General features: G+C 46.5%; 1 protein-coding gene across 3 annotated transcripts in view; it reads left to right on the top strand.

Annotated features, from left to right (window-relative positions):
- The window catches only part of LOC8051996 (lipase maturation factor 1), a 31,415-nt gene that overhangs the window by 1,041 nt on the left and 20,073 nt on the right, over positions 1–10,301 (top strand). For all 3 annotated transcript variants that reach the window (XM_029988043.2, XM_029988042.2, XM_040222937.1), the window contains exons 2-4: positions 204–456; positions 6,150–6,235; positions 6,314–6,534. In XM_029988043.2, coding sequence (XP_029843903.2) covers positions 204–456; positions 6,150–6,235; positions 6,314–6,534 — 560 coding nt within the window. The remainder of the gene's footprint in view (positions 1–203; positions 457–6,149; positions 6,236–6,313; positions 6,535–10,301) is intronic.

Below are 10,301 nucleotides of genomic sequence, written 5' to 3'. Positions count from 1 at the left end.
GCTAACGCTAAATGCTCCCTACTGTAGTGATGGTTCCGGTCAGTGGTACCGGCAGTAGAAAACACTGTGGTAGAAAACTTCGGGTCGCCAGGCAACCGAACACGCTTGTTTTGGTTCATTCGTTCGACTGTTTCTTTCGTTTCGGTGTTGGCGTATCTTTGTAGAGGCTGCCGTATTAAGGCGTCTTTATTATTTCTGGAAAGCCCTGCGATCCGATGACACGATTGCGGAGAGATTCTGGAAAAGCCACCTGCCGTAAACGTTCAGAGACTGACGGTAAGACAGACAGCGTTGGATCGAAGACCTCTGGAGACAGGCCAAATGTGGTCGAGCACGGCGGCTCCCCGGGCGAGTATCGGAGAGCTTTCGAGGATGCTTCGAAGCAGCAAGATATCCAGAAGTCCCAGTACTGGTTAACCAGGATTGTATTACTGAGGTCACTAGGACTTGTGTATGGTGAGTTTTTTTGTTCGTTTGTTGTCAACGCTTGGAAAGTTTTGGCCAAATTTCTTACGCCGCCGGGTTTCCGACGCCAAAATTGAATTGCTGCATTCTTGATGTCACCAGTCGGTCATTTAGTCTGGACAGCTCGGCTCAGAAATGTCAACGCCGGAGTCACAGTGGCGAGCGGTTCTTCATTGGCGTGCCAAATGACCTTTGTTCAGTCACCCTCAGCCCGTCACATGTAGCCCCTTCCCCTGGCAAATGCCGAGCGCTCCGCCTCCGTGAGCGATCGGTCACGTGATCCATCCCAGTGGCACGCGCTGCGGAGCAAATCGAGCGTAACGCTCCCAGCGCCACCGCTTCCACAGCCTCTGCTCTCGCTTTTGAATAGTTGCAGTGATCGGAACTTTATGCTTTGACAAAAAATTGTTTACTACTTGATTAACGGTGACCCCGACGTTAAGACGTGATTTATATTCCCTTACAGTTATATAAGCTCGATGAAGACAACTAGAAATACTTGTACGAGCCGTAGGATGCTGTTAAGTAATACCAAACACGTAAGCCGTAAAGCGATCGTCATCTCCGAAGGCGACTTCCATCCGCGGAGTATTTGGCGTTTTGTCTTCTAGTTATTCCAATTACATTACAGAGACCACAAAACAAACAAACGACATACCTAGCTCTTCATCCGAATAGGCGCACACAACGCCTTCGATGTAACGCGGTATCTTGGGCCTCTTTTGCTGACCAGCCAAACGACTCGGCAAACACTTCGCCGAGAACGGCTGCCTCGTCGTCACTCGACCTGGAGCTAAGCTGGTATCTTCGTCTCTGTCACTGTGTTTTATTAGACCTCCTGAAATTAACAGCAACGATGTCATCGCCGCAGCATGCTCGGGCGAGTCGGTCATGACGAGGGGAACGAAAACAAGCACACCAAGAGAGCCCACCGAGCAATCGAAACAAAAAAGCCGCGAAACTCCTTCACTGCCCCGCGGAATGTCGATAACGTAACTGAAACGTTGCGAGAGTCGACTACAGATCATACTCCTCCGAAAAAGGCTGCACGGAGAACTACTCCGGACCGCTCGACGCGCTCCGTCACTTTTCCACGGAGCGGTTGGAGCCGCTCGGCGAGCGCCCCACTGGCTCCAGATCTACAAGTGGCACACGGAGAGATTGCTCTCATCTCGCGATAAAAACAAGAATCCGCTCGGCGAGCGCGCACCGAGCGCTCGCTATTTGCCAGGGGAAGGGGCTATTATATATAGGGTGGTCCAAGTCACCAGGCTCGATCTAAAATGGACCGTAAAAATCTACACCTGCACTAGCAATCTAAGCTTTTTGTCAAAGGTGTATTTCACAGGTCGGTTTTTCCTTGTAAAATTACAAAGCGTAGCTCTCTTTCTGGAAAACATAAGGCCAAGAAACTTGCCAGGGTCTACGGCGGGCAGGGACGCAGACGACAGGGGTCCAGTAGGGGTGTGTGTTTGGCGTTCGTACTGTTAGATGGCGCTACCTCCTTATCGCGACGGCTCGCGACCACCATGGGTTATTAAAATGAACATAATCTTTTTAAAATGTACTCTCGGTTAAAAAATAAATGCGAATAATGAAAGCAAAACTTGAAGTTTGAAAAGGCGTCTGCATCGACGGCGCTTTTGCTGCCAACGGATTTCGTCTGCTTGTCGTCTGCTTTCTTTCGCTGGTTGGCTACACCTTCAGACGCTGCTCCCGACGCTATCTATCAATACGAACTCCAAACACACCCCGCTACTGAACCCCTGTCGTCTGCGTCGCTGCCCGCCGTAGACCCTGGCAAGTTTCTTAGCCCTATTTTTTACAGAAAAAGAACTATGCTTTGTAATTTTACAAGAAAAGACTGACCTGTGAAATACACCTTTGACGAAAAGTTTAGGTTGCTATGTGCAGGCGTCGATTTTTACGTCCATTTTAGATTGAGCCTGGTGACCTAAAAAAGAACTAGAAAGCCAGGCATCAAGGTATTCGCACTCGCAACAGATACACGATACGTTGTGGTGTCTTCCTGTAATTTAGTAGGTAGTACTCTTGCAGTTCCGTTTACAGCTTTTTCGTTCTACCTTTTTCTTGCATTTTCTGTGTTCAATAAAGGCATGGTCGTCACCGGGGAAAATCGTGAGTATTCATCCAGCCTGGAGATACTTTCCTCCCTAAAAGGGACCTTTAAAGTCTGCTGCTAGCACTTGCCAAGGCCCTGTGGCAAGATCTGTCATTTTGAGTGGTGGTGGTTTCTCTTGACACTGCTCTGACAGGCTTAATTGGCTGTTCTTCACCACAGATTCTACTATGAGCTGCTTCATCTTCACCGCACCTTAGTATCCTCTTTGGCGATTTCTATAGCTCTCGGATATCTCTGGACGTACCAGCCTCGTGCCTTTGAGGATGACATTGTTGTCAGTGATGGTCATCTCCTGATGAATGTGAACGAAAGACCTTAAGGGCTCTTCTTCCCTCCTCTTTGTCCGACACCCTTTTTATCCTCTTCTAGAATGGCGTTCTTGACCTTACCTAGGGTCTCTTGGTGCCCTCTGGTCCATTTGAAGACACTCTTGGCGTGAGTCGGCACCTGGACAGGTTTGACTATTTGCTCTGGTTCCGGGATGAACCTACTGCTGTAGTTAATCATTCCCAGCAGGCTTTGGACCTTAGATTAAGTGTTCAGCGGGGCCGTCTGAGTCACTCCTTGGCAGGGTCCACAGTGGTCCCAGATGCTGAGAACATGTCCAAAGAACTTGAGGGGGCCTGCACCGATCCCATACTTCTTGCCTTTTAGGGTTAGTCCGGCATTCTGGAGAGCCTTTAGAACTAGACGAAGTTTGTTATGTTTTTCTACTGTTCGCTTTGGGACCAAGATGTCATGCACTTATGTTGATTATGCCCTTTTCATCAAAAAGAATATGTCGGACGACCTGAACATTTTTTTTGCTGCAGAGTTTACTCCAAAGGGAAGTTTCTTGGATCTTCTGTGACCTTTGTGTGGTTATTTGATTTGGTGGCTCATCGAGTTCCAGCTGATGGTAACAATAGAGCACTATATAGCTCCTTCGGAGCAGAGTAGCGCAATCTAGAACGCCGTCTCTCGGCGACTAGCGGCGAACGCCCGGAGGTTCCAACTGCGGTCAGAAATGCATGGAGAACGTGAGAAAATCGTTGTTCCTTCAGTTTTGTGGGGATGTACGGAATGGCAATCATTTTTGACATAATAATGAAACATTTTAGAATAATTTGCGATAAGTTTTGTGCCATGCAAGGACGTAACTTTTTTAAAAAAATTGCCTGAGCGGCATCATGCAGCAGACGACGCGGCGACGTCACACCATTCACGTGACCCGCTCCGGCCAACCCGAAAAGCCCATCTCCGCTGCGAGCAAACATCGTCTGCTTCAAACGCCATTGCCCTGGAAATTGCCTTCTCAAAATTTGCACACGCATCCGATATTATTCAAACTTTGATAAAGTGTTCAGCGCTTTACTAACTTCACGACAGGCTAGTTTTGAAAAGTGTGAACTCGCCGTTATTTTTTTAATCAGCCGTGTTATGTCGATCTCCATGTATTCTCCCATAGGGCGGGCCGCCTCTTGGAACCCTGAGTACCACGTGACTCGCGCCGAGCTGCTCTGTCGGCCATGTTGTCGGCAAAACACGGGGTTCAAAGGATTGCGCTACTCTGCTCCGTAGGAGCTATATAGTGCTCTAGGTAACAATTCATTCAGGTCAAGATTAGGTACTTGGCAACATTCAGGACATCAATGACATCTTCAACTGTAGGCATGACATGTGTTTCTTGTTCTATAGCAATATTTGGCTCCCTCCTATCCACACACATGCTCACAGCTTGGGGATTGTGTTTTGATACTACCACCATAGTGAGTGATATCTAGTTCTTCCAGTCTTTTAAGCTTGTCTTCAGCTCCACTTCAGCTCCATTTTACAACTTGAATGGAACTCTTCTTTGTGGGTGAGCAACTGGTTTGGTATCCTGCCTCATGTGGAGCTTGACCTGGAAACTCTTCAGTTTTCTCAATCCAGTGAAGAGGCTTCGAAACACTTTGAAAGGATCAACTCTTCAATGCCATTGAGCACCTGAATGAGTCTCAAGTTTGTTTCTGTCGGTAAACATCAGAAGAGATGCGTGATGTCCCTTGATAATTAGACATTCATGTGGACTGTGTACTCTCAAGCTTTTATCGTGACTTTAAACGTCCCGACCACTGGACGAGGCTGTTCCATAGAGCATTACTAGGTGTTTGTCGGTCTTTTAGATATGTTCTCTTAGGTTGTCTCTCAACTGTTTCCCCCACGTTGTCGGCTCCAGAGTCCACATGGAATTCCATCTTGACTCCTATTTCTGCAGTCACAGTGGGGATCTTGGAGTATTTCTGCTACACATAGTATGTTTCTGTAGAGGCATCTTTGTTCCGGGTTTGTTTCAGTCCTTAAAACAAACTTGACTTGCTCTTCTCTGAGTATTCTGGACATCTTAGCGAAGTGTTTCTTGTTGCAGCTGTGGCAAGTGGTTCCCCATGCTGGACACTCCTTTCTTCCATCATGTGGCCACAGTCCTCCACAACATGTGCACGTCTTTGTCTGGGGGACTTCTTTTTTCCATGGCTTCGTGGGGCCACTGTTTCTTTGGTGATAACTTCACCGGCACAGACACATTTCTCTCCATATTGGCGGCTTGTCTTTCAGCACTACCGAGGCTGTGCTTTTCAAGTAGTGGCTGCTCCAGTGCAATGTCTGGTTCTCAAAGTACATTTCTGCTCAGTTGGGTTGACATGGCGCCTTCTATAATCTTTCTTTGACAGGACACCCCTGTCAACATCGGCAAACTTGCACATTGGGACTAGTTGCCACAGATGTACATAAAATCAGTCGATGGTTTCTGAGAGTCATGCTTCGCTTGCCGAAATACATCTCTTGAAAATTACATTTGTTTTTGATACCAAAGTGAGCTTTCAGTTTCTCGGTAGTGATCCCGTAATGAGTGCCCATGTTTGGGAGCATAATAAAAATCTCAAAAACGTCCTTTCCCGCAATGTGCAACCACAGTGTCCGCTTTCTCTGGTCATCCATGATGTGGGAGGCAATCAGATAATTCTCAAATCTCGTGTGCCATCGTGTCCAGTGCTGAGATATTGAAGTTAGGTCAGCATGGGGCCGCCAAGACCCAATCGGAATGGCCCAAAACGCCATGCCACCCTAGCTGAAGGACTGTGTGGTGAAAAGTCACTAAGGAGGTTCATTACAAGCAGGAGGGAAAGTGGGTCTATACCCCGATGGTGCCAGGCATCTGTTATCCGGAATGTGGTTGAGAGTCCCAAAGGGTGACACCGGATGGGGGGGCTAATGGTCGACATACGAGGCTTGCATTACAAAAGAAGTATCCAGTTTTTATTGTGAGCTGACGTCTCCCTCATTTTTATAAATGACACTACCGTAAAATCCCGGGCAAGCGCCCACTCAAAATTTAGATATAACCGCAAAAAAAAAGGGGATGGGCACTTGTCCGGTCATCAATTTTACATATAAATGTACTGCACGTATTTCCTCAGATCTTACAATTTTGGGTGTGGGTGCTTAATGTGGAAAGGGCGGATGCGTGGTATTCTACGGTATATGCTCGATGGTGACAAAATGGAGTGGTTCGTCTTTGCAGCGATTGCCTTCCTGGTTGCTCTCAACCAAAACAAGTATTTGATTGGAAGTAAGGGCCTCCTTCCTGCACATCTGTTCTTGAGAGAGGTAAGCAAGTCGCTTTACCACAAAATAAAAGTATCTTTCATGCGAAAGTGGATGTTTGTGGTTTCTTGTTTGTTGCAGGTGAAACGGTATGCAGGAGGTGTGAATGCTCAAGCAGTCTTCCAGGTGCCAACATTGCTATGGTTCTTGGAACACATGGGCACCGACTCTTTCCTCGATGGCGTTGCATCCCTGGGATTCCTTCTGGCCTTGGGAGTGACGGTGACCGGTGCTGCCAATGCTCTTGCAATGTTCCTCTTGTGGGCTTTGTACCACTCCATCGTGAATATTGGCCAGCAGTGGTACATTCCAGTTTCTTTTTAGTTTTGTCTTTTTCATCGCTGTTCTGGCGTACTTGCACGTCCTCGCAAAATTGCTGTTATTTGCATGTTAGTATTGTAATTCTCCGAAGCCTAGCACACCTTTATTGTGTGTCAAATAAGCCACCTCGGTAACTCAGTGGCAGAATGCTTGCCTGTGGATCTGCAGTTGGCAGGTTCGAATCCCAGCTGAGGTGCTTGCAACCTGACTGAGGTTTATTTCGGAGAAGGTGCCATGGTATCTGAAATTTTGGTTCTTGTCAAAAAATAATCAGGTGGTCTAAATTATTCCTCAGTCCTCGACTGGGGCATGCCAAATACCCTTCGTTGGTTTGGTACGGAGGAACCCCAGGTTTGACTTGTTTGTGTCAAATGTTTTTGAGCAACGTAGCCAGCTTAGTGCAACCTTGAGGAACGTATTGAAACACATTGTGTTGCTAGACTAATATTAACTGGTAGACTATCATGTAGCACTGGTGGTGTCAATGGGTGTTATATGCAGGTGCATTATTCTTTGAAAAACAGGTTTTTGCACATGCACTCTGCACATAGCTCTTATGGAGCGATGTGCTTGTTTGTAAACAACGAGTTGGTTTGAAGATTTTACATTTTCGGGCAAAGCTTCAACCAAGAACTGCACCCTGAACGTGTTTTAGCAAACTCGGGTGTAACCCGATTTGTTTTGAAATATGAAAGTTAGGAGTGGCATCTTATGACTTAATGTTTTAAAACTAACATGGTGGATCACCCATAGTACTGGACAAATGTATGTGAAAGAAATATGCAGTCTGAAAAACAAATACTAGTGGCTAGAATCACTTTTTGTGGGGGAAGTATCAGTGTTTGTTGTATGAGTGACCCCTTAGGCAAATGAGTATGTTTGGGCATGAATGAAACATGAACGGTGGAGCATGTGGCCTTTGATACATGCTGCGCTACCTGGAGGATGATAAAACTGCAGAGTGGAGAAGGGGCTGCAAGGGTATGCACATCGGAGTAAGCACAAACCCTTGCAGCACCCCCTCTCCACTCCGCCGTTTTATCACCAACTTCATGTGTTCCTGAACTCATGAACTCGTACACTTTTGTTCTCACCGAGCTCATGCCCTCACCGAACTCGCGCCCTGCCCGAACTTACATCCTCATGTTCTGAACTCACATCCTCGCTTAACTCGCATCCTCATGCCTTGTCCGAACTCACAACCTTACTGGACTTGCGTCCTCATGCTTCACTAAACTTACGCCCTTGCCCAACTCACGTCCTTACCAAACTAACGTCCTCACTGACCTCACATTCTTGCCGAACTCATGCCCTCCTCGACCTCACGCCCTTGCTGACCTGATGCCCTCACTGAACTCGTGAGCTTGTGCTATCGCCAAACTCACGACGTCGCACCCTTCCCGAACTCGCTGACCTCATGTCCTCACGGAACTCGTAAACACATGCCCTCACCAAACTTGCATCCTCACCGACCTCATGCCCCCGCTGAACTCGCAACCTCGTCAGCCTCATGCCCACATCGAACCCATGTCCTCATGCCTTCACTGATTTCGCAACCTCATTGACCTCATGCCCTCACTGAACTCGCAACCTCATTGAACTCATGCCCTCACCAAACTCACGTCCTCATTGGCCTCACATTCTCACCAAACTCGCGCCCTCACGCCGTGCCTAAGGTAAGCGTGCTCTAAGTAGCGATTTGCCACTTCATCTCTCGGCTCTTCCGGCGTAGTGCCCACTTCTCCATGAAACAACAAAATGCTGCGCATTTATCGGTGTTGCGCCATCGGCCTGGGAACGGACGAGCCCTGCCTCACCCGTCGCCCCACTATTGAAGCAGCAACCAGCTGTGAAAGACCACACCAAGCCGTTGCATAGCGAACTGGGGGGAGCCAACAGCCCTGTCAGCACCTCCTTTCTCCTTCGCCATGACTCATAGGTATTCGGTAGGATTCCGTGTTTTCTGAGTTTATTTTTCGCCAAATTTGGAGGGTGTTTATTGGAGTTTATTTTTTGCCTGATTCAAAGGGTGTTTATCAGAGTTTTTTTTTTTTTTTTCCAAATTCTGGGGGTGTTTATTGGAGTTCATATTTCTTCGATTCCCAGTTCTTTGAAGGTCAAAGCTTAATATTGCTGTGTATTTTTTATTAAAAAAAAATAATAATAAAAAAGGAATCCGGGTGTAAATGTGTGCTAGGTTCAAAAGAACGAGCTTGTATCAATTAATATTTCTTAGGCTGGATTTGGCGTTGGCACCATTGCTATTGGCAGCAAACAAGTGTTTCTTCAATAAACGTCGAAACCTTAAAATCAATAAACTCCTGGCGGTGTAGTCGGTGTAGTCGCTAGGAAGCTGGTATTCATCCCATCCATCTATCAACCTACCCTGCGGCTGCGCTGGGTAGAGCGGCAAAGGGTAAAATATAGAAGCATCGCCCGCTTTTCTTCCTTCTATCAAATCTTTATGAGTCACTGCTTTCGCTGTTACACAAACACAACCCCTCCTTCCTCTAAGAAGCACAAATAGTATGGCCTATGCTGGAAACCGAAACAGTGGCTTTTGTCGTGACCTGAAAGACCTGTTGTCCTGGTGAACCTTGACGAGGTAAGCGGTAAGATTCCTTTTGTCAGTGGTCTGAGATTTGAAAGAAAACGGGGGTGACATTTTTTCAAGACCATTGACCTTGTGCGCTGTCCAAACTTAATTGTAAACAACCGTCTTTTTTTGGCATTGGTACATCGAAATTTCGAGTTTATCAGATAAATCCGAATCTACAATAATTTTACCAGCGGATGTTTTTTTTTAGTTTTCCGGATTTATTCAGAAACACGGAACCCTTGTAATCAACCAAACTTGCAAACGGCACCATTGCGAAGCGAATATTGACTCAGCTTGATTGAAAATGACCGGAGAAGTCGCATGATCCACTAAAAGTTCTACTTCGCCCTTCCTCAGCATCACCCAGCAAATCTTCATCAAACTCTGGCCCTCATCTAACTCATGGCCTCTCAGCGACTTCATTTATGCGCTCATAGGACTCATGCCTTAACCAAACTTATGAACTTATCAACTTCACACCCTCACCGACCTTGTGCTCTTCATCAACCTCGCATCCCTCACTCAACCGAAAGGCTTATGAACTTACCCTTGGTGCACGCCTGAGGCTAAGGGTAAGTGAGTGCACTCATGTGTGAGTTTTGCCAAGGTCCAGGTAGTGCAGCATGTATTGAAGGTCACACGCTCCGCTGTTCGTGTTTTATTTGTGCCTGTTCATACCTTTTTATTTGTGTGGTTTCCATTTGTGATATGAGTCTCATAAAATACCCTGCAGTAGTCTCTCAATAGTTCATACTAGGATATTACATACTTCTAATTATTTTAAAACAAATTTGAAAATTTTTTTGGCTCGCTATGTTTTTAATGATTTTATGAGCCACAGCGATTCATGTAATTCATACTTTTTATTCTCGCAGCCCCGTTGAGCGCACTTTCTGAGCACCGGTGCACTGTGAAGAAGTAACACCCACGGAGCTCGCTTCCGTGGGTGTTGTTTCTCTCCAGTGCATCGGTGCTCGATAAGAAGCGCACTCAACGGGCTAATAGTTCTCATAAGACAACGTTTTTGCTGGATGAACAAAATTGCACATTGTTTTGAGGTGTCATGTGCTGTCTAAACATTCCATGATAGACAACTTTTTTGAGGGATGAATAACTCGTTATTTACTTTTCACCAATGTTTCATGTGTG

Source organism: Ixodes scapularis, unplaced genomic scaffold (genome assembly GCF_016920785.2).
Source record: "Ixodes scapularis isolate PalLabHiFi unplaced genomic scaffold, ASM1692078v2 PGA_scaffold9__187_contigs__length_104089568, whole genome shotgun sequence".
NCBI classification, from domain to species: domain Eukaryota; kingdom Metazoa; phylum Arthropoda; class Arachnida; order Ixodida; family Ixodidae; genus Ixodes; species Ixodes scapularis.
Note: the sequence above shows the minus strand (reverse complement) of the source record. Positions and strands in the feature narration are given on the sequence as shown.